This window comes from Mycteria americana, chromosome 9, assembly GCF_035582795.1.
Source record: "Mycteria americana isolate JAX WOST 10 ecotype Jacksonville Zoo and Gardens chromosome 9, USCA_MyAme_1.0, whole genome shotgun sequence".
Lineage (NCBI taxonomy): Eukaryota > Metazoa > Chordata > Aves > Ciconiiformes > Ciconiidae > Mycteria > Mycteria americana.
This window is the reverse complement of record NC_134373.1, coordinates 27,534,867-27,559,650: the sequence shown is the minus strand read 5'-3', so window position 1 is coordinate 27,559,650 and position 24,784 is coordinate 27,534,867. Positions and strand designations below refer to the sequence as shown.

The 24,784-nt window shown below is 47.4% G+C and overlaps 1 protein-coding gene across 3 annotated transcripts in view; it reads right to left on the bottom strand.

The window, feature by feature from the left end:
* MARCHF4 (membrane associated ring-CH-type finger 4) overlaps window positions 1–14,325 on the bottom strand; it is a 108,967-nt gene extending 94,642 nt beyond the window's left edge. The window contains exons 1-2 of one of the 3 annotated variants that reach the window (XM_075511599.1): window positions 13,433–14,325; window positions 12,077–13,309 (exon numbers count right to left, since the gene is read on the bottom strand). In XM_075511599.1, coding sequence (XP_075367714.1) covers window positions 12,077–12,571 — 495 coding nt within the window. In that variant the 5' untranslated portion in view covers window positions 12,572–13,309; window positions 13,433–14,325. Of the gene's footprint in view, window positions 1–12,076 lie in introns of all 3 variants that reach the window. The other 2 variants (XM_075511600.1, XM_075511601.1) reach the window with 2 other exon arrangements.
* Between the last annotated feature and the right edge of the window lie 10,459 nt (window positions 14,326–24,784).

Here is a 24,784-nt window from a genome sequence, read left to right as displayed (position 1 = left end):
CTGCACTTGGGCCACAACAACCCCATGCAACGCTACAGGCTTGGGGAAGAGTGGCTGGAAAGCTGCCCGGCGGAAAAGGACCTGGGGGTGTTGGTTGACAGCTGACTGAATATGAGCCAGCAGTGTGCCCAGGTGGCCAAGAAGGCCAATAGCATCCTGGCTTGTATCAGAAATAGTGTGGCCAGCAGGAGTAGGGAAGTGATCGTGCCCCTGTACTCGGCACTGGTGAGGCCGCACCTCGAATGCTGTGTTCAGTTTTGGGCCCCTCACTCCAAGAGAGACATTGAGGGGCTGGAGCGTGTCCAGAGAAGGGCAACGAAGCTGGTGAAGGGTCTGGAGCACAAGTCTGATGAGGAGCGGCTGAGGGAACTGGGGTTGTTTAGCCTGGAGAAAAGGAGGCTGAGAGGAGACCTTATTGCTCTCTACAACTACCTGAAAGGAGGTTGTAGAGAGGTGGGGGTTGGTCTCTTCTCCCAAGTAACAAGCGATAGGACAAGAGGGAACAGCCTCAAGTTGTGCCAGGAGAGGTTTAGATTGGATATGAGGAACCATTTCTTCACCGAAGGGGTTGTCAAGCATTGGAACAGGCTGCCCAGGGAAGTGGTTGAGTCCCCACCCCTGGAGGTATTGAAAAGATGTGTAGATGTGGTGCTTAGGTCCATGGTTTAGTGGTGGACTTGGCGGTGCTAGGTTAACGGTTGGACTTGATGATCTTACAGGTCTTTTCCAGCCTAAACGATTCTATGAGACTCAGACTCTTCTCGAAGGTGCATGGTTATAAGACAAGAGGCAATAGACACAATTTAGAACACAAGAAATTCTGACTAGAAATCAGAAAAAAAAAAATTTCACCATGAGGGCTCTCAAATATTGGACCAGGGATATAGAGAAGTGGGTGGAATAACCATCCTTGGAGATACCCAGCTCTCAGCTGGACAAGGCCCACAGCAACCTGATCTAGTTGGCTCTGCTTGAGTAGAGGGTTGGACAAGGTGTCCTCCAGAGATCCCTGCATCCTAAATTATTCTGGGGTTGTGTGAGTTTGTTTGACCTGAGATATAACACTCAGAATTGCCACCTTCCCCTGTCATTTGCATCATATGCCTGAGCACACCTCCAAAGATATGAAGCTCTTGTCTGGAAACACCAAGAAAAAGGTAAGAGAAGAAATCTCTTGAATAGCTGCAGGATGGGAAGGCCAGGAGCTCTCGTGCACATTTTCGCATGTCTGCAAGAAGTGCAAGAAATAAATCCATGAGGACTGGGAAAGAGAAAGCCAACGGCAGCTGGGACAGGTCATGGCAGCTTAGCAAGCTGGATTTTCAGTAGGAGTCCTCACTGTAGGCTATGGGGGCTGTAGAAATGTTTTTCTTAGAAATTATGTAGCCATCCTGCCTATGAAGAAAATTTTCCAAACGTGGGTTAAATGTAGGTGACAGCACTTCTGCTTTCATATGTCAGAGGAGGCTGTGAACTGGTTTTTGCTAACTAGCTGAATCCCATACATGTTTTCCCAGACTGAAAGTTTCTTGCCTTTAATCTGATGTGGAATAAAACTGTCTTCAAATGCAGAACTTTTTTCCATGGGGGAAGTCTCCTCTGCCAGCCAGCCCAAGCGTTTCTGAGCTGGTTTCTAAGGATGCACACAGTACACGGTCCTTTCTGTGACAGAAAAGACAAAAGTTCATATGCAAAGACAGTTTCAGCTCCCTGTTTCCCCAGATTTTCTCCTTGGACACTGCAGCAATTTCCCATTGTTGGAGATTTTAAAATCAAGATGGGATATTTCTTCTCCGGTCCTTGCACAGCTATTAACCTTCAAGCACGAATTTCATTGAGGGAACTTATTTCACTGCTATTATAGAGAGGTTCAGACTAGACTAGCCCAATAACCCCCTCTGGCCCTAAATCTTGTAAGAATTCACCTCTCTTCAACGTTAAGGAAATGTTGGTTTTTATGTCCTAAAATGTGAACTCTTTAGGGCAAGAAAAGCCTTTGCTTCACTTCTTGGTGCAATGCTTGGCATACTGACATCCTCTAAAGGTTACCACAGTATTAAAATAAAGAATGGTCTAGAGGCCAGAAGCACCCATAACTTTACTTCTGTCTCTTGTGCAAACCCTCTCTTTAATTACTTAACTGCTATTTCTCTCTGATATAATATTTTATTATTACCTACTTTTCTTGAATGCTCATCTGATCCATCTTAATGTTCTTTTAATATCACTTGGGATGGGATAATAATCTGCTTGTACTTCTCCAGCACCTTTAATCCTGACAGGTCCTAGTGTGCTTAACAAGGAGAAAAGGAGAGGGAAAGTGCTTCATTCATCAGACAGGGCAAGGTCATGCAGGGTATCAGACAGGCTGAGAAGAAGACCTGACACAACTAAAAGTGCTGGGGTATCTGGAGGGGCACGTTTATCCCATGGCCCTGTACTTGCAGAAAGTGCAAACCATCCCTTAAGCTTTAGTTCACTGCCAGGGTAGGTACTGATGTGATGCGGGTGAAGTGTCAGCAGGATTCCTGCGTGCCAATGCCATATGTTATGTCTTCATCAGATGCACCCACAGGGCTTTCCTGGCTTTCCCAAAGACTGGGAACTGGAGTAAAAAACTGGACAGGATCTACCTGGGTAGAGACAGGGAACAGTGATGGGAGGGGAGTCAGGGGAAGCACTTCTTCCATCAAAATACCAGTCAAAGAAAATGATCTTCACATCTTGGTTTTGACTTAACTGAAGCAGGGCAATGGCTGTACTGAGAAGGTGGAGAAGAAGGGGTCACAGAAATGAAGGAAAGAAATGAGGAGCTGAGCAAGTGTCTGTGCAACCCGAAAGAAAGCAAACGAAGATCTGGGCACAACATCAATACACAATTGGGAAGTAAGAGGAAAGAAGCTCAGGTTGAGGGTAGGATTAATGCCCGAGTGGCAGTGCTAGCACAAGAGGAAGGCTGAAAAAAGATGGACATCGAGGAAACTGCTGGATACAAGAAATCTGAGCTGATGCCAGAGCATTCAATAACAGATGTCTGGGAGACAGAAGGCGATCTGGGGCTGGACTGAAGGAAATCAAGCCTGCAAAACCAGCCTTAAGGGCTGACATAATGGAGGAAGTGGACAAGCTGGAGAAAGATGGAAAACACAAGGAGAAAGGAACTTTGTGGGACCCCATTAGGTGATTGTGGAGGAAATGTGAGCCACCCCATCAACAATAAAGTGACTGGAGAAGCAGGAGAGAAATGGGTGGTGGGGGCAACATTTCAGGCAGGACTGGCTGGAGGCCTGCATCTGTCAGTAAAGGTCATATTCAGCCTTGCTGAGAGTGGCTTTTATTGGGGGCAGAGAGCAGACACCTGAACTGAAATAAGGAGGATCCGTTCTCTCCTCCTCCACATGGCTGTGAGTGAGCAGTGACAGGACTGGCCCGAGCCATAAGTCTCATCTCTGGCAGCCAAGGGATCCTTAAAGAAAAGCACAGCTGCTCCTCCAACCTTTTCTCCCAACTGTCCTCAGAGTCGAGGCAGAAGAGCTCAAGTCATTAATGACATGGAAGATTCAATAAAGTTAATGCTTACTGCATCTGCAGGCTGCCCTGGAAGAGGCTGCTACTGCAGAGGAGAGGACTGGGGAAAAAAGGATGCAATTCAGTAGGGCCAAGTACAGCTCCTCCACCAAGGCAGTAATGCCAACTGCACAGAGCCAGGATGGAGGAGGACTGGCCAGGAAGCAGTTCTGAAGGGCACGAAGATGATATGGGATCATGAGTGGAGTAATAATCAATAATCTTCTGCTGTTCCATAACTAACTAACTAACTAAATAAAGAGGGCAAACATCACCCTGGAATGGATGGTGTCTGTTGTCTGTTAAACAGGATTCAGAACCTTTCTGCACTGCTCAGCACTGACAAGGACTCAGCTGGAGTATTGCTTCCAACTTTAGACAGTGCATTTGAAGCAAAATATGGACCATTTGGTGAGAGTCCAGAGGATAACACCAAGGATGATCAGAGGTCTAGAAAACATGTCATAAGAGCAAAGGTAGAATTGGGATTGTTTGGCCTAGAGAAGAACAGGGAGTGTCATGGCTTCCATTGTCACTTGAACTTGTAAAGTCCTCAAAGGATGAATTTTCGCTATATTTACATGCAACTACTGGATAATACCTTAAATTACTTACCGCTTGGAAAAAAGGAAATGGTAAAAATAATATGCTCTCCTCCTAATGGCCAGGGCCAGAAGAAATGGGCTGCAGCAGGGAAGATGGAGTCTCCAACCATGATCACCCTTAAGAACTGGTTAGATCAGCTTCTGTCAGGATTTTGGATGAGTGGACTAATTGATCTCTTGAGACCTGGACGTTGCCCAGTGCTTGGGCATGACCAGTGCATGGATTAAGTAACAGAAGCTAAACCCACATAGTACCAGAGGTTACGATGGTAGTCACAGGGAACGACTTCACAGAGGCTGCAGCTATGGGACTGTCTGCATCCAGTGAGGGCAAACACCTCCAAATGCTCAATGCACTACAAACTTTAAAGGTCCTTCTTAAGTGGATCTCTTAGCTAATGACACATACTTTTTTCATGGAGAAGGTGACCTCATGGCCTTACCTTAAATGTAAACACATTGTCAATCAATCAACCCTTGGTGAATTTCTGCTAGGAGCGACATGGCTCAATGGGACACCACAAAGACAGTAGCAGGTTTTGGCCCCCCAAACCGGTGGAATATCAAGTTCACTTTCTCTCTCCTATTCTGCAAAGTTGTTTTGTATGTGGACCTGCCAGTCTAAAATGTCTGTGACTCCATGGTAAAAAGTATGGCTGACACTCCTATTCTCCAACCGTTGTGGAAGTTCCCTACAAAGTTCTTCTCCAGAGGAGACAAAACTTTCTCAGGAATCCATTCGAGATTGAACTACCCCATCCTCCATAGAGTTTACACAGTCTTCCCCAAGCACAGCCTGGTTTCTCCAACAAACACAAGGCACCAGATGTAGGAAAGAATAAAACAACATGTAAAACATATTTTTTCTTATTATTCTCACATTCTGTACCATCCCTTCCCTCACTCCCACCCAGGGAAGCAGGTTAAACTTGTGTGACTGTTGTGAGTGATGCCACCAGTGTTCAAGCTGCAAACAGAGGGTGCTTGGATAAGATGGTATGTAGGCCATAGGAGAACTTGTGCGGGCTAGAGCCAGATAGGATGGGTGGGACCAACGTCTGATGTGTCAATTGACTTTGGCCAAGAAGAAAAGGAAGAGGAGGTGAGAGAAAACCACCAAAGAGTGTAAAGAAGAAATGACACGACAGAAGAAAAGAGGATTTCAGGATCTGGGCCCTGTCACTGGAACCAGTCTGATGACCAACATTTTGCCTTATCTCATCACTTTTCACAGAGGGGCATGTGGACAGCCCATTTATTATCTACACAGGTTTCCAGGTCTTGCTGTTTTTTTCCTCACCAGAAGAAAGCCATCGTGCATCACTCTCCACTGCCAACAATGTAATCTGTTCTACTGTAACCAGTGATAAATCAGAAAAGGATAAAAGGTTGGTTGTGAAAAGATGGGGGAAGCTAAGAAAGTCGTCAGCATCAAGCAATTCATTTTAGGCAAGTAACCGTGATTAACAAAGGAAAAGGAGAAAGATAAAAAGTTAACAAGCTATTCTGTGAGTATTATTTGAGTCTGGTTTCCCATGGAAACCATATCATGTTGGGGGTTTTTTTATGTCTAACAGGATACACGTTCCTGTTAAAGCTTTTGCTCCAGCTGAAGCTCTGTCCTGCATGGACTCTACTGTGTGTAGTCCAGCCAATACTGTAATATGTCCCACAACAGGACGTTTCTAGGTTTCCTCTTCTTCATCCAGCTAGTTTTCATGAAACTTGCAGGAATTTAATGCCTTTCAGATCTCCACTCTCTGCCAAATCTGGTTGAAATTGGCCAATAGGTTTAGAGGAGGGCTGATGAGCATAAACTCTAAGAGCTAACACCATCACATGGCTTTATTCCTTTCACAATCAGCTAATAAAAGGGATGGGGTGGCCACAGATATGGACCAATAACGATTATAGTCTATCTTATTATCTTAGTCCAGGTCTAGAAGTGATGAAAACATGTCCAGCAGACACACAGCATCACAGATTTTTGGCACAACCATATTTCTGACTTCTGGACTGGGCGAACCTTGAATGGAAAAATACCAATGTCAGTAAAAGGCTGCCACAGAGGAGGCCCTCACTGGGAATGAATTTTTGCTTGAAAGACAGCCTGAATGCAATTCAGTTTTGTACGAACAGAGCCCTTCCAGGAGCAAGTGTTGCCTTTGTGGAAATAACAGTGACTCTACAGATGCAAACAATAGAGCTACATGCTTTTGCATTGCTTGTTCTGTCACTAACTGACATCAGCCACTGTTAATCATGGCCTGAAATGTATATTTAAGAAACAGTGACACAAACACAGACAAGTTCCTTCATGAAGCCTTTTATATGGGGAAAAGTGAAAGAAAAGAAAAACTGCTCCTCAGGCTAGCTAGCGGCACTGAAATAAATGGGTCAGGCACCAGAGTTTCAGCAGGCACAAAAGGTGAAAACCCTGTCTCCTGGAGCAATTAAAAGCCAATGGGATTAGTGGCCTTCGCTATTATTTATAGAAATCCCACTGTGTGCACAACATTATTGAAATACAGGGGTCAAGTCCCTGCTACTGGATGCCTACCCTTTTGCTGTTGAAGTTAATGGGAGCTTTGCCAATCAACTCTGTGGCAACAGAGCCTAAATCTAAAATAGATTACATCCTGGGCTCCATTCAGTTGATGGCTCAAGCAAAGCTTTTGCCAAAGCCAAAAACGTTCTGTCTGCACAGTATAGATTTGATCCTGGGACAGATGAAACAGGAGAGGTAGCTATAGAGGTGTTAAGATACAAAGATGGGAAGGCAGAGAGGTGGACTGAATGTCACAGGAAGCATCTCCCCTTCCTTTCTGTCATAAATTACAATATACAGATTAAAAACTAAAGGGCTGCATCCCAGCATCTCTTAGTCTTCAGTTTTAGCAGGACTTGCTGTTTTCCAATAAATGATTCTCCTTCTAACACCAAGTAAATTAATCCTGTGGGAACACACCTGTGAAAAGGACATGGATGGGAAGCCTGCACGATCATCAGGTGATTCAACACATTTGAAAACAGGGTCCTGATGGCCTAGCCAGTTTGGATAGACCCCACCAAACACCAGCATCCCCCTTCCTGAGTTTCCCTGGCTTTGGACATGCTTGTGATGCTGGTTGCACAGTTGTTTCTTCTTCCACTCCTTCATTATCACGCTCGTGCCCTGAATTCTGCCACAGGCTACTTCTTCTCCTCTTTGTCTCACTCCAGAAAAGAGGTACCTGATTCTCCTTGTTCTTTCAACGTTGTAAATCAGAAATCAAGCATCCCAGAGACTTCCTCCACTCCTCTGTGCTGCTGAGAGACCAGTCTGTAGAGTGGCAATATTTCCTGGCTTAGTTTGTGCCTTCTCTGCAGACACTACCAGGCAGGAAGCTAATGATGGCTTTTGCTTGTGCCTGTATTTGTAACAGGAACAGGGTTGAGATTCTCACTAGTTATTGCAAGCAATGCATGCTAATGACCAGCCATTCGATGGCACTAACCATTCACTGGTCCTACATAGGGCCCCCAAGAATGGCGTGTTAAGCCAGACTGAGTAATTTAGGGTCACCTTAGCTCTAGAGGGGTCCTGAGCATGGCAGGTGCCTACATGCTGAAGACATTACATTACACGTGCATGAAATCCAGACATGCACCTGGAGAGGCAGATCTCACTGGCCATGCACAAGGGGCTGGTGAGCTGTGGGGCTAGAGACCAGCCCCAGGACTCTGCTCTTCTTCAGTGTTACTCTGATCTCTAGATTGGCTTCAGACCTGAAGCATGAATTTTACTGTCAGAAGTGTTATCGTTAATTGCGATGACTCTAGATATCCTTAATAACCACATGGCTTTACAATCTTTTATTAAACTTAGTCAAGATCTTTGTCCTGCTAACATCCTGCAGCAAGGAGCTCCACAGCCTAATGACATATCACATGGAAATGCAGGTTCTAATATCCATTATAAGTTGTCTTCCCTTCCAGTTTCCTTGAAGGTTTTCATGTTCTCATATTAATGAGTTGGTGTCCCTCAAGTCCGGAGGGGACTTTGGTTGGAAGAATAGTCTATTTTCAAACATTTCTATTGAATACCGAGCTGAGTCCAAGCTAGAAGCCTGCAGGCAAAAGAGTCCACAGTCTTTTCTCTCTGATCCTCCTTAGCCAACCAATCCTATCTGTACTGACTTTTCAAATCTCCATCTTTACAGCATTTTCCCCCAGAACAGAGAAATAGAGAAATGCAGACGGAAACTGACAGGTAAGAAAAGACGTACAGATGCTCTAACTGACAATCTAACAAGCAATCCTTGAGACACACTGATTTCCAAATGATCTCAGTTTCATTTAAGAACACTTTTCTATTTATTTTCAGCACAGCTAGCACCAGCTCCGAGCTCCTAAACCTCGCCGTACTGCTAACTCCTTGTGACATGGGCAAACAGTTTATCCACTGATGCGAAGAGACTTTTCACCCATGTCTTTTCCTGCTACTCTCCACGACTTGCTTTCAACTTGGATCCATACCAAGCACTGTGAAACATTTGTGAGAGCGGAGCTCGTCTTAGTTTCTTTCTCTTGCAGAGCATTGTCAGAGATCCAGAAAAGCAGACAAAATTCTGCAAACACTGAGCATTAACCAAAACAGAAGAAAATAGTCCATCACCTTTCTTTCTCACTTTCTCCCCAGAGCTTTGCCGTTCAACTCAGAGTCTCAGAATTAGCTGACACAATGGTGCAGGACGCTCACTCAGTGAAACCTTTGAAAATGCCGAGCAAGCCCCCGAAAGGCAATGCCATTACCAAGCTCAGAGTCCAGCCCATCAGCTTTCACAATGATAAGCCCTCATTTTCAATAAAGTTGCCTCTTTCAACTGCCTGACCTGAGCAGAGCTTGCTCGTCACGCCCTCAAAACGGGAGCCCTGATGCTGTGATTACCTGGCCATCAGATCCACTCTTTCTCATCTGCATCACTGGTTTCTCTCAAGTAACATGCAAGGATCGGAACAGGTTTACAATAATGAGCTTTACTCCTTCCTACGGTCCTCAGCACATTTTTAAATGAAAGAATCAGCTTACCCATAAGATCCACAAACAAACACGAGGAGCTAAGATATAAGCAATTTGGTAGCCTGAAGTATCATGTGTGTTGGGCAATCATAAATTTAAAGTGAAAATCCCTACCAATTGTGTTTTGCATTAGATATTACATAAAACCTACTTGCAAAGCCAGATTAGTAAAAAAACCTTTTTGGCTGTTGTATTTTTTTAAAAATCAAAACAGGATTAAAATATCTTTTGGAGACTTGCTGTCATTTTATGTGGGTAAATAAGCTTAGAGCGCCTAACAGTCAATTTATAATGAAGGCTTTTGTTCCCGGTACTGTGATGCAGCCCTGCAAATTTGCCCACAGCTGCAGCAGTTTCAGATGTTTTTGACAGGTAAATAAAACACTGTTTATATCTGTCATTGTTATTAATCTGCACAGTAAAGAACTAGCAATTATATTTTGTTTCCAAGTGGATAAATTTTCATGATGGTCTTGGCAGGGGTGGTATAGAATAATGTGCATCTATGACTTTATTATAGTTTTGAGGGGCCGAAACATGAAGGGTCCTCGCTCAGCTGTTGTGTTGGAAAATGAATGGGAAATAAAGGCTAAACCAGTAATAAACACCATAATAAAAATGAAGAAGGAATTCGGGATTTAGCCCTGTTGGAGTTTTATTGACCTAAGGGCCAAATAAACCAAACTGCAGGTCTTGACATCAGCTGCACTGATTCAGTTCTCGGTTATTCTGAACCGTACTTCTAGGAAGCTGTGTCAGGATCTGGCCATGCTTTCAAAACCCACGATTTGGGCCTCCATAATGACTTGTGCTTCCCAGCTGCTGCAGGGCAAAGGGTTTCAGACACTTCTCAAGCCATGCTGGTGAAGAAAAAATTATTTGCAGAATAAGGTACTGCTCAAGGATGAGTGGCAGAATCCAGCTGTAAGTGTCTTATTATATTGGTCAGAAACTGTGAGAAGCAAAAAAGAAAAATCCTGGTGAAACTCTATTAGATGCCAGTCACGTCTGCTCAGCTTCTCACTCAGGTAGGCTGGCAGATGGTCAGCAAATAGTCTCACTTTTACAATGCGACTTACATGGTTTTCAGTGTGAAAATTAGCATCCAATTATTTTCGAGCATTAGTGTTCTCCAAGGAAGCGAGTTACCTCTATTTTAATTCTGCTTAGGCTCTATTTGCTCAGACACGTAAGCCAATCTTGCAGGCACTACATCTCGTGTACACAGGCAGAATGGCAAGCCAGGGAAGAGTACTAGAAATGTGGAATAATGCAAATTCCCAGGGAGCGAGTTGCACGGCTTCCAACTTTTAGAAGACGGGGAAGAGACAGTCAAGTGAGGAAAGCATACAGCATCTCCAAAAAAGAATTATTTGCCCCACCCCCGTCTAAAAGCCTATGGTGAAAATTGTGTCTCACAGCTATCAGTCAGCTGCATAAACCATTAGAGAAGGCTACAGTCCATTGAGCACCAAGCTCTGATCTATGGGACCCTTGGTATGACACATCCAGCAGGGCTGTGGATAGTCGGATGACTTGCTGGCAGGCCCTGCTTCTCCCAAAGAAGAATGGGAGCCTATTCCCCACCTCCCTGCCCCCATCACCACCATCCTCAGACCTACACAAGGGAAGGCACAATCACTGCATTACAGACGTGGGCATTATCCTTGGGAGCGGCAGGACGTGTGCCAGAGCGTGGCCACTCTCAGATGAGCACTGGCTTTCCTTAGCAGAGCACACAGGTCCATGAAGGGGAAAGAAGCCGTGGAGCAAAACCTGTTTTGCTCAGGATTTCAATGTACCACCATACGTGCCAGGATCTGTGCCTCAAATGGAAACGGGTATCAGCCAAGTGGAACCTCATAACCTTTTCTCGTGCAAGGATCCCTTATTATCACAGGTAGCAGGACTATCCTGGGGAATAAAGGTTATCTGCATATCTGGGCTTGATCCCACAAGCAGAGGTCCGCAACCTTCCTTGCTGCCTGGAGCTGTGCCACATTAGGTACAAATGTTGCCATGTATATTACTGTAAAGAAGTTGCTAGCCTGAAAATATGTGAACTGCTTTTAATTGTCCATTAAATAGGGAGAATAATGCCCCAGGGTGGCACCTTATGCTCTAGTGAGATTGCATTTGTTTCATTCTCCTGTGCGGTGGAGGGAAACTTCACTGGCCCAACCTCAGTCTGTACCAAGGAGCATCTCAAGGCTGCAGCTTCAGCAGGTACAATTGTAACCAGTGGTTTTCCTCCTCCTGCTAGTGCAACTGGGAGCATGGGAGCAATGGCAAACCTGCGGAGCTCCTACTAGCCGTCCCCTGGGAACCACTGATGAGGTGGGGCTGCCTCCTGCCACGTGTTTATACAGACCGAAGTTGTATTTTTAAAAGCAAACAGCAGATTAAGTACGTCCTTTGCATCACTTCTGGGATCACCGTAACTGGATACCCACGAGGTGACAAAAAGCCCCCCACGCCGAGATGCGCTCTGCTCCGCGAAGGAGTCCGAGAGTCCCCACCATGCCACAGCTGCACGGCCCTGCGGCCGGGCATGGGTGCCTGGGGCAAGGCTGCTGGGCAGCAGAGAGGGACGGAGCAGGCCTCCGCCCCACATCTCCCTGGGAAACACCGCCGAGGCGCGAAATCCTGCAGCCCAGGCCCTGGGCAGAGGACAGAGACCCTCTGGGTTTGGGGTCCTGTTCCAGGCAGCGGGGAGACCCCTGCGAGCAGCAGGCCCCAGTTCCTGCTGGCCGGAGCCTCGCTGCCATCGGCCGAGCCGCGCTCCCGCCGCGGCCCCTCGCCGTCCCCCCGCCCCTGCGCCCACCGCCCTCCGCGGGCTCACCTGCTCGGGGCCCTGGAAGCAGATCCTGCAGAGCGGGGTGCGGATGCCGCTGTCGACGCTGCTGCCCAGCGAGTAGCGGTCCTCGGCCTTGCCCTTGCCGAAGTCATCCGAGGAGGTGCTGCTGGGCAGGGAGGCGGGCGGCTCCCCGGCGGGGCTGCCCCACTCCTCGGCGGCCGGGCTGCCCGCTCCGCCGCCGCCGCCCGCCGTCGCCGCCGCCGCCGCCGCCGCCGCCCGCCAGCCGGGCCCGCGCCCCCCGGGCGCTGCGGCCCCCGCCGGGCCGCCCGCCGCCGCCTCTGCGCCGCCGGGCATGGGGAGCGGCGGCGGCGGGGAGGGCGGCGGCGGCGCGGGGGGTCTCCGCAGCAGGAAGACCTTCAGGTCATTGAAGAGCATGCGGCAGCGGCACTTGAGGAGGCCTTGGTTTCGCAACATCTGTCTCGGACGGAGGAGCCCGCAGCAGCAGTAGCAGAAAATGACCGCGCCGGGTGGTATTAACATGTGCCTTTCCTGGGCAGGCGGGGACGGGGTGGGAAAGAAACGGGCAGGAGCCGGGCGCCCCGCGGCCGGGGGGGCTCCGCTGCGGCCTCCGTGCCTGGGGGGGGGCTGCGCTGGCCGGCGGGGAAAGGACAAAAGCAGAGCCGGAGGGCGAGGGGGTGGAATCCCCGGCAGCCCGCTGAAATCCGCCGAGGACGACAATTAAAAAAAAACCGCAAAAAAAGCCCGACTCGGCGCTCCTGGGGGATTCTTACCCCCCACTCCACAAGTTTGTTTAGAAATCAGCGGGAGGAGGAAATAAATCTCCCACGCCCGAGGGTCCGGGGGCGCGGGCGGGCTCGGCAGAAAGCCCCTGATCGGCTCCCGCAACTCCTAAGCCTGTAAAAAAGAAGGGTCCACGTCTCCGGTGGGTGTGGGGAGGAGGGAGAATATGGTTCTCTCGACAGTATTTGGCATCTCAAGTAATTTTCCTTTTTCTTCTGTTTTTTAATGATTTTTTTTTCAATTAAAAAATAAAACCCGATCACACGAGACCCGGTGTGCACCCAGACAAAATAGCAGCCGGTCTGGCTATCAAAATGCAAAATTGGTAGCTGTTGTTATTATCAAAATTGCCTCTTTGACAAAAAAGCTCTTCACATTGTTTGTGGGAAAACACCCTACGTTTCCAACACTGTACTCCCAGGTGGCTTCAGATTTTACCATTGCCTTTAAAAGATTTCATTGTAAATATTAAAAGTCCTGAAAGAAATAATTAGCATTCAATGAGCTTAATCCCAGATGTACTGAGATAAATATATTTTTATATATATAATATATATATAATATATCATATATAGTTTTTATATATTTATATATTCTGACCTTCTCTATTCCAGCAGCTGTCTGGACCACACCGAAAAAATCGCAGCAAAATTGGCGAGGGAAGGCGGCTGTATTATTCCCTAAGCTGTTACCATCCTGGACCAAAAAAACCCGTCGAAATCGGATCTATTCTTCGCATGTAATTGACCGGGGAAACGTGGATCTTACATGGTCACGTTTCCTTTCCTCCTTTCACAAAACAGGAACGTCATCAAACGCATTGGCAGCTTGTACAGACCATTGTGGATGGCGAGGCGGCCAGGGCTCTATCAGCAATTGCAGGGACCTCCTTTTGATGCATTGGACGAGGCTCCTTCTTTCTCTCCACCACCGTCCCCACCTTCATTTTCCTCCCCTTCTGTCCTCCTCCTCCTCTGACTGTTGTTCTCTCTCACAGGCATTGACATTCAACCATCGCAAGTCTGTCGCACTCTCGCTGGCAGGGGAAAAAAAAAAAATCGGAGCAGATAATTCTCTTCTTCCTCCTAAAAGGCTCGGATGGAGCACAATGCGCCAGACACACCGGGCAGCATGGCTTATTTTTCGTGCGGCTCCTACCGCTTTGGCAACATCCAGCTGGTGTGTGCGTGTGTGCCTTTCTCCCTCAGCAGCAGCCTCCTCTCCGCTCTCCCATCCGGCTTGCCGTGATGATGTTGCTGTTGCTGTCTCCCTTGGATGCAATGGGGAAGGCAGATTGTTTGCAGTGCAAGCGGGGATTTGCAGGAAGGGAGGGGTGTAACGTGGCCGCGCTCTCCTCCCTCCCCCGGCTCAAAAAAAAAAAAAAAGGGCAAAAAAAAAAAAAGGGAGCAAAAAGGCGGGGGTGGGGGGGAGAATCAAAGGGAGAAATGGGGCCCTCCCCAAGCTTTGATGCCCCGGGCTGCCGGCTGCCTGCAAGAGCCCACGCCGGGGAGGCAGGGAGGCGGGGCGGGGGAAGGGGCTGGGCGGCCGCTGCGGCTTCAGCACCACGAGCCGCGGACAGCTCCGCCGGGCGCGGGCGGGGGCGCGGCGGCTCCGCGCTGCTCCGCGCGGCTCCGCGCTGCGCTGCGCGCCCCCGGCCCGGCGCCCCCCGCCGCCGGGCAGGCCCGGGGCCCCCCGCGGCCGGTCCCGCCGAGCGCCGGCCCCGTAGGAGGCGGCCCCGCCGCCTCAGAAGAGCCGGAAGGCAGCGAGGCTCCGCAGCCTGCTGAACGCGGCCCCTCCGCGCTCCGGCGTGTTTCCAGGCCGGTTCTCACGTCCCACCGGCCGTGGCGGGAACCTATGAAATAAGGGAACTCTCAGGGGCAGGGGGCAGCGATCGAATGTTTGGCGATTTCTCGGGCAATGGTGCCTGCTTTACAGGTTCCCAGCAGGAAGCCGAAATCCCACTAAGAAACTTTTCCCTAGCAGATTAATTAGTTGCAGAGGATTTCATGGTTTAATAGCTATGATAATCAATATTTTTTCGTTTCACTCCAGCAGCGTTTGCTCACTGATAGATTTGGGTTTTTTCAGTAGCATATATTTCAGCAGAAGTATGGGTTCCTTGTAGCCCAACAAAGGGTAAATACAACTGAACACTATTGCTTAATTAGAGATTTGCTGAAAGTAACCAATGGCAGCCAAAGCTGATAGTTTTTACTCTCTTCAGCCTATTCGAAAATTTTAAGTGGCAGCTGCTGGAGGCCATTAGCTTCTCTCTGCAAACATCAGCAGAGGTGGCTTTCTCCACACTGCCCTGCTATGTGTGTCTGTGCAGCCCCATCCAGCCTCCGAATACAAGGGGAAAGTTAACTCTCCACTGGGACTTTGTCTTTGCCATCCCAGCTGGAACAGCTGACAAAGGTGCTGGGTTTGATGTGGACCAAAAGTATTAATGACAGAGATGATCTGAAGGCTTCTAGTCTACGCAATCTGGCTAATGTCAGGGCAATGTCTCAGCTCAGGGACCAGTGAACACCCGCCAGATGGGACGCACCTTTTGGTGACATAGAGCTGGGCCTGGGTCCAACACCATGTCAATGCCATTGAAATGTCAGGCTCCTTAATTTGGTTTATCTATAGGGTTTCCTCAAACTCCTGCTTCAGTAGGATATAGCGTGCACCAACGCCCAGGCTGGGTTCTCTAACTGATCTTGTGCATGAGGTCTTCATTGACAGTGACCCAGGAGTTACAGCTGATAGACAATCTAATGTCAGTCAAAAGTTGTGCTGGGCCCTAGACACCGATTTGAAATTGTCTCCCTTAGAATAAGATGTGACATGCATAAACCACTGTGCCATGATCAGCAGAGGAATCTATGTTGTTACCTAATTAAAAAGGGAGCAAATCTGATTATTCGCTACAGGAAAATGAAACCAGCACATGCAATTAATTTCCAGCAAATAAATTACACATCGGGATGCTCTAAAGCTAAAACATTCATCACTGCAGCCTGCCATTTCTCAGAAAAGCCGGGCAGATGTGCCATTGTGGCTCTCTACAACATATTTAAGGCTTCTCAGAATTTCACATGTGTCTAATGGGGTCATTAGAGAAATAATAATGGAAAGAGCATTTTAGGGACTTCCTGAGCATGAGACAGGCTGGCTAGAGGCTGAGTCTCTGTGCCCATGCTCCAGGATGGCTTTCCACCACCCCCTGCTTTTTATTGCCCTCATCTTCTTGTCTTGATGTCGCCAACATTTTTAGAATGGTTCCATCAATAACAGAATTGGAGAAGAATATATTGTTGTCATCCTTTGCTTGTGTAAAGCATCTTTCATCCTTCCCTCCTGCCCATGCCTGGTTTTACAGAAAGGATATGCTCAGGGTAGAGGAGATCTTTGTATTATACTCTGGGTTTTAATGTATGGGCTGTGTGCCCAGAGAGTTGAATGGCTGATAAATGTGACAAAATAAATAAAACAAATAATAAATCGGAGGTGCTCCATATGCTTCCCAGAGGTGAGTGGGTACTATTATTCCTCTTTTGGTAAATGGGACAGCGGCCAATGTTTTCACATTTGGATGCTGCATTCAGGTCCCCTGGTATGGATCAAGGTGCCTTGCTTAAAATGCTCGCACTGGAAAGAGCTGGCCCAAGACACTTTGGTGAGACCTCAGTCAGAGCAGGGGGCTGTCACGAGGCCAATGCAGCCTTCCTAACTTTGCTCCATGAGAAGCAACGTGCAGCAGATGATAGGCAGCACCTTCTCCTTTTGCAAAGGGCCTGTCCCTGGGAGTTTTGATGCTATGTCTCTTGAGCCCGCTAATAGTCATGAGGTTAACATAGGGAGAAAACATTTGGGAGGCATCAGCTCTGGCACACACTATCCCTGCCCTCCTCAGGTACAGAAAGAGGAAGAAAAAAACATGGATCCATCAGCTGAGAGTGGAGAACTGGTTCCTCTTGATTGGTTACATCTGAGCTATTGACTGGGAAATCAAAAGGGGAGATGCCCAGGTATCTCAGCGCAGACCTGCATGCCTGTTTGTTATAGATTCTGCGTCAGGATGGATTCAAGTGTCAGGCTTCAGGTTGGTCTCATGGCAGATATTCTAACTCTGGTCTTCTAAAGCAGAGTGTGGGCCCATTGGCCCTTAGCTACCACCTCAACAAGGAGGAAAAAAGTATTGCTGTTTATGGGCCTCCTCTTCACCTTTCTGTACAAGCCATCGCTCAGTGCAGAGGGGGTGGAAGAAGGAAGAGAGGGTGGCTAGAGCTGCAGCGATACTTGATCTGCCTATGTGGCAGTCTGATATAAAATCATATCAGAAATCTTTTTTTTTTTAAATGTTGTTAGGTCAGAGATTTAAAAAATGGCAGAGAGAGTGAGAGGGCAAATGCAAGCAGGAAAGCTCTGCATGGACTGCAGCCGAACAGCTTGAACACAGCATACCGGTCATTGTGCACGAGTATGTGAGAGACAGACAATGTAAATGCTGATGTGGACAGCCAGGATCAGAGAGCCAGAAAGCTGCCAGAGAAACATCCCTTTGTATTTTCCATCTCTCAGGAAGTAAACAGTTACCTAAACCCATTTTCATGCCCACCTACTCGGTCAATAGCTGCACTGCGCCTCCTGCTCCACTTACAGCTCCTTAATGGTGCAGAGGAGCTTTGATTGCTGTGGCGTGGGCCCCATCCCTCTGGCAAACCATTACTTAAATCCAATCCATCGAAGGTTCCTACTGCTCTCTCAGTGATGGGGAGCTGCTCATCAGCTGAGTACCCTCTGATTGCTTGTCACAGCCAGACTTCCTGGTTCTTTTTCCCGGATGGAGATATTAAATAAATCTCAAGTGATGTAATTACCATAACTCAGTTGACGAAGCTTGTGGGCAGACACAGTCGGGGGCTGGAGGGAGCTCTGTCACATTTTCTTTGGTCTTTCTTTCTTTCTGGGCAGTTGCAAATGTGCTGATGCAAAGGATGCTGCTGCTGGGAAGCCGGGCTCAGCAGGTGGGGGTTATGCATCCTCCAAGCATCCAGAAATAATCCATGTATTGATTGGAATGATCTTCTCAAAGGAGATCAGAAATAATTTCTAGAGTGCTGTGCCTTGGTACATCTGCTGCCTTGGGCTGGAGCAAAAAGCGTGGTACTCTGCACACAGGGAGTCCCTGTGCTATTGCTTTCTCCCCAGTCAGGGACTTAACTTCCACTCGCTCTCTTCCTGCAAGGATCATGGTCTGCCTCTGAGTTGATACAGAGCAAATTTTTCTACTTCCACGGCAGCTTGCTCTCTGCTAATGGAAGAGAAGGAACTGGGTTTTTTTGAAAAATCAGGCATGTCCCACAACAGGAGCCCAAGCAAAGAAGTACAACTGCACATCTTCTTCCTTGGGTTTAGGAAGAAATCCTGGTCTTTGTTTTATTGAGCTTTCTGTACAAGCAGTCTTGAGGCCAGTCAATGTGCAGGAGTATGTGAAAGAGATGATACAATTGCTGATGAGGACAGCCCCCACCTTTCCTCCTTTAGGATTTGGATTTCAAATTCAAACTTGCAAAGCCACAGCACTTCTCTTCAGGACTAGACAAGCCCAAACATAGAGCTTTCCTGGTAACAAGTCCTACACTAACTCCTACAAAAGGAATTCCTTGTCCCCTTGGGTGACTAGTCAGAACTGTGACTTGAATAGAGCAGCTGCAATAGATGGTGCATTTCAGGATATCTTCAGAAGGCATTTAGCCAAATGCTGAGTGGTTTTAACTATCCAGGAATGTAGTAATTGTCATGAAATCCCAAACCTAAAAGGATCTGGAATTTAGATTTTAAAAAAAAGAAAGTATATAAACACCAGTCCCTTGGATATCTCCACACTCTCCTGAGTCAAGTCAAATTTATTTCAACTCTCTAATTGCATTCTCAGATGTATGTTATATTAGCGACATGCAACAGTCCTAGAACTAGCTCTCACTTCTCTGACATGGGATTTAGAGAGAAAACAATGTTGTTAAACAAGCCCATTAGGGGTTGATCCTGAGAGAGACGCTGTGCTCTCCAAATCAAGGTGAACTGAGAGGGTCTAGCATGTCATCAGGCATTTGCTTGGCTATCAGGATTCATGATCAGACACAGTAACGCTGAGGATATTCCCCTTAGGACCATCATAATTATATTGTGGCACAACAGTGCCATACCCAGTTTAAGAAAACAGGAGCAACTCTGTATGGGAAGACTGAATGTCCTCAGGAGGACCCATTCGTGGTACAAAGGGGTTATGTGTGGTGACACCATGCCAGGCTGTCCAGGAGATGAATCCTGTGAATCCTGTTCTGAGCTGAGATCCCTCTTGAGCTAGAACTCTGCTTCAGTATAATAAACATCTTAACATTTGAGACTGTTTCCCCAAATTCTTACAAATCCGTATCTTAGGATTTAACATCTTAGGCTGCATAGATAACTTCTGCAGCTACAGGAGCTTGTTTCTGGATCAGCAGGCAAATATACACATGCTGCATAAATACAATGCAGGCAGTGAAGTCACTTACAAGCCAGATAATCTTCTTAGTTTCATCAGTAGTAGATGAGTTTCCATGCTGGCAGAGGCCAAGGTCCAGACATGAGAAGAAGACCATTTTAGGTGTCTCCTTAGTGACCCTCATTGCATATAGAGGGTCTTGAGAAGGGACGGCACACTAGAGATGAGAGAAAGTTACACAGTGAAGAACATTGTAGAAGGACATCCTAGTTTCTCCCTGTGCTGAAGAAGCACCCACCACATGCACCAGCTCCACATCATTTTCACAGCAGGAGCAGTCAGTAGGTTTCCAAATCTATGTGGAAATGTCAGGTACAAAACACTGGGCTAACCCACAGCCTGTTAAGATACTGTGTTGCCCCTCTCCCTTGCCCTGAATATGCTCCGATGCACATCAGAAATACAGGAAAGCTTGCAACTGCTGCTAATAAGTGCACGAAGATTTCACTGTCAGGTGTCACTCTCCTTGGTGACTCCTCCCTACACCTTTGCACAAAGGACATGCGCCGTGTCTGTTGATGGACAAGTGCAGTGTCTATCGATAAAAGAACTGAGGGCTCCATCAGGAAGAGATAAGACAGAGATAAGAGGATAAGTGTGGATTTAAAGGCAGGGCTGTTGGAGATGGAGTGCTGCCAGCGATGAAAGCAGAGAGAAATGGAAGAGCAGTGAGTGGGAAAAGTTTATGGATTTACACCAATGGAAACAGGAGTTGATTTTTGACCGTTGCACTTCTAAGGAGGGTCCCCCAATAGTACATCAGAATGGAAACCTTGTTCTGAAAGGGAGGCCTTGGCCTTGCATGTGGCCCAGACACAGCATTTGAAAGGGAGCTTGAGCATCGCATTGACACACTCTCCCAGGGCCTCAGGAGCACATGAAGTGAGAGACTGTTACATCCAAGTGATGGCCTAGATCTACCACTTCCTAACGGACTTTATGTTAATTAAAGGGAGATTTCAAAACCATATACATTTTCTTGCCAAGATAATTAATTGATTTAGAAGTTTATGTAGTTAAAGGGTTTTGTAATTACATTTTATGGCAGGGGGAGCATTTTAGGGATGGATGCTGCCAGGTGCCGAACACCTCCACAAAGGTGCTGACTGCCTGGGTTTCCCAGTGGGCTGAATCCTTGCTGCTGATGAACTGGAAATCCCCTCTGGTCCTTGGGGTCATGCAGCTCTTAATGACTTGGTCCCACTAGATTGAAGTATTCAGTCTCACAGCCCCCAAAAGGAAACCCTCAAAAGAACTTGCTTCTGAGCCGGTGTCTGCATGTAGGCAACAATTCCCTGCTGTTGAAGGGGCTTTTCCTGCCTAACAGGCTTTAGCTCTCTCTGGTGATGGTTTTTTAACCCCCAGGTCAGATGCAGGTGACTGTGGTGACGGGCTGGCTCTAATACCAGCCCTCTCCATCTTAAGACTAATGTGGTTTCTCTGGATCTTCCTCCCAGACAAACACTTGCTCTCATTCAAGAAGAGGGGGAAAACACAAGCCATTAACCCCAGGAAACACTTCTCTCCCTGCATCGCCCCCAAACTCACATCAGTGCCTTCCTGACCTGCCCTGTAAGGGCATGAATAAACTCCTGGCCCTGAAAGCACTTAAGCTAGGTGGGAAAAGCTACAAGCCCTTTGATTTGCATAGGGAAACCAAGGCACAGGCAGGAGAATTCCCTCATTCGAGTCAGCAGCAAAGTGCTACGTGGGGACCTATTTTACCTCATAGCAAGACTCTCTTCTGAGACCAATTTGCACATCCTTGTGTGATGTGCAAATAAGCACACACACAATATATATGTTTTTCTTCCTTCTCTTTACGACTGAATAATCAAACAATCTTTGTTCCATGGAAGTTTGACTGCTGCTGTTTATTGCCCCCTGGAAACGGGATGACAACAGCCCACAGCTCCTCCACGGCAACTCACAAAGTTCTCCCGAGCAGAGAATTACACCCGTTGGAGGCAATAAACAGCAGGAACGGTAGAGTGACTAAGCACCAAAGATCCTGCATTTGTGTAGAAACTAGCAATGAGAAGGAGGAAAGGATGCCCTGGAGGATAGATAGTGCCTTAGGAAAAAAGTTTCCAGCATGTTCTAAAAAGGAAGGTTTCCACACATAAGACACAGGCCAAATTTGAACTTCATTCCACCCTTGAACCTGCCTGTGGTCCTGGGTAAGGCTCCCATGCTGGGCATGGAGGCCAGGAGAGCCGGCAGCATGGTGCCCCAGATCCTCCCCACCTACCCCTGGAGGAGCAGGGATGGGCATTCAATCTTGCCATGGCCCCACCGGAGGAGCTGGTGGCCATTGTTTCTCCTGCTCCCAACCAGCACCCTACCCCAGCACAGTGGCCATGCCCAGGCTCCCTGCACAGGAGGGTGCCTGGGGCAAGGTGGGCTTAGGCCAGTGCAGGACCCGCTTTTGCCACCTGCAGGGCATGGTGTTGCAGCACCCATGGTAACTCTGGGAATGGGCCTGGGTCTGATGAGACCCAGAGGAAGATCACAAGCTGGCAGGACTGCAGGAATGGCTGTGCTTATGTACATTATGATGATGAGGAGCTGCTGCTGACATATGCTAAATGAAGCCCATGGCTGGAGTCCTGGTCATCCAGGCAAAAGGCAGAGTGGGCAGACCAACAATCTCTTCCTTGGGATGCTGCTTTTTCAGTTACATGGTGGCACTACACAGAGGGGAAGAGTTTCCTCTGGATGCACCAGCTTACTGGAAACTTAGAAAATCACAGGAAAATTGGCCCAGAGTACCCTGAGATATATTCTCCTCTTGCCCCTCCCGATGTGGTTTGGGTGTGTGATATCAGGAGAGCTTGCAGAGGCACATGGTGTCTCTTCTGTCTGAAGCCATCATGTGTTGGGACTCTGCTGCTGAGCTCAGCCCTGTCCAACTCCGATGCCCTTTGAGGAGCCCTCATTTTAGGCACATAAGGATCAAAACTATGAGGGATCTCAGCACAGGAAACTGCCCACCTGGTCTCTTTTCTCTGAGGCAGAGCTGCTCCTGCGGTGGCATTGGCAATATGTGCTACCATGAAATTGCTGTCCCAACGAAATCCTGATGTACACAGGAAAAAAAATTAATCTCCTTTTGTTCAGTTCCCTGACCACCCCTTCCTACATTTTTCTTTTTGATTCATTTTTATGTTCGGTGGTATAAATTTTCTGGGTCAGTGCTAAGTCCCTTGGTTGTGTGATCTTTACATACCAGCAGACATATGCAGAAAGATGAGAGAAGACCAAGTGCAAACCAATCCATCCTACTGACACTTTTATTTATCTATTTTCTTTCCCCATCTGCCACTGCTCAACTCCCTCTGTGTGTGTGTGTGCGTGTGTGTGAAAGACGGATGGGGAAAGGGGATGGGCTACTGGTAGAGACACTGAAGATCTCTCTGCTTGCAACTGTAGCTCTCCCCTTTCTGTCCTACTACCCTGCTATCCATCCCTCCTCCAGTCATCTCACATTGCCTCCAACCCTTTGCTCATGTTCTGCTTTGTGGCAAAAAAGAGACTACTGCGCCAAATAAAAATAACACAGGGGTTTTTAGTGCTGATGCAAGATGCCAGGGTGACAGTCAGGAAGCTGGGGCCACCTGCCAAGCCCAGACTCAACACCGGTGGCAAAGCTGCCCTGCTGCCGGGTGCACCGAGGGCTCCCAAGCGAAAAGCAGCAGTGTCCACAGCTTGAGCTGAGCTCTGTGGCTGCAAGCAGAGACAGATGCACATTGTCTGTGGATCAGGCAGAGAGGGGGACTCTTAACACACACTGACTATTAATATTTCATGGTCCTGACGTCCAGCAACCACACTGAGAGAAGAGACAGCAGTTTGTTCTTCTAGGTTCGCATTTAACTATGCCCTTCCCACTGAATGTGCAAGCCAAGGCTAATCATGGCACACAGTGGAGTTCTTTGCTCATTAGGCCTGGGTCAAGGCCCTGATTTTTTCATTTAGTCTGTATCAGCTGTAACAACTTCTACTCTACTCTGACCCAAGATGGTTCTGAACCATCAACTACAGGCAAAGCAAAGTCCAGTGACTGTTAAGTCTCTCATCTATTAAATAATTCGGATAGTCTCCACCTAGAGTATTTAACTTTTCCAGCAATCCTGTTTTCTCTTCTAGGAACTAAGCCTTAAGAACTCATGACCCACCAGGTATTTGCAAAGTGGCATGCATTCAAAATGCACTTCTTTTATAGCAGTGGTGTTATCACGTAACAAGTGAGCTTGTTCCTGGAATGAGCATTGCTTAGGAGTTGTCAATATTTTAATCTGATTTATACAAGCTGTGTTCTCTCTCTCTCTCTCCCTCTTCCCTCAAACAAGCACTAATAAGTTCTCAACCTGGACAAATCCCCGGTAGTGGGATCAGTACCTGGCAATATATCAGCTTTGTTGCTGAAATTGGGGATGAAGCAGGGACAACTGAAAATGTTTCTCCCGTTTGTTTTTAATTCTGCTTGCAAATAGCTTGGTGCCTGTCTGAAGTATGACTGCCCTATAGGAATACACTTCATTTCTTATATTACTGTGCGCCAATTAGGTAATTAATGAAAGTCTGGAAAATCTATAAAAAAAGTTGGTTGCATCCACAGGGAACATTAATACTGCATGGTGTCATGGCCATGAATAAAACCTGACAGCATGTGCAAATTTGGAGGGAACTACCTGTTCTGCTGTTAAGAGGTCAAGTTCAGGCGCTGCATCAAATTATTTTCAAGACCTGGTCTTTAACTTGTCTGTGGACTGGAAAATATTTGCAGGGCATACGGGGGTTAGTCTTTGTCCTCCAGGATTCAGTTGTCACTTTACAACCAGATGATATATTGGACATCGCTAGACATGAATGTCACTGCTTTTAGCCTCAAATTCTGTCAGCATGATATTGTGCCGTGATGCAGTCACAGTCAGCATCTTGATTTGATTTGTGCATTGCTTCACAATCCGCTCCAGGAGGGCTTAGGGTCCAATTCTGCAAACAGCTCTGCAAATGAGAAAAGTCATCCCCACCACTGCTTACAGACCTGAGCTTTTCACATCCAGCAAGCAGCGTTCTCAGAGCACGGGGCAGCACCACCCATCCTGGCAAAATTTTACGGAAATGGTGGCCATTTCCAAACTTTACTTGACCTCAGAGGCAATGCTTGATTTCTCTGTGTTACAGTGAATTCAGATGGACAACAAGGAAAGAAACAAGGGACTTGCTGAAAACCCAGCTGCTGCTTCTGAGCTTGGATTTTCCAGGTCAATACATTTCGAAATTTTTTCCACCAATAGAAAGAAGGGAAAACCTCACCCTTCTACACTCAGTCTTAAATCTAGCTCCTGCAAGATAATTTTAAAAGGAATTTGTTGCCTGTTAAAAGAGGAGACCCACTCCAAACC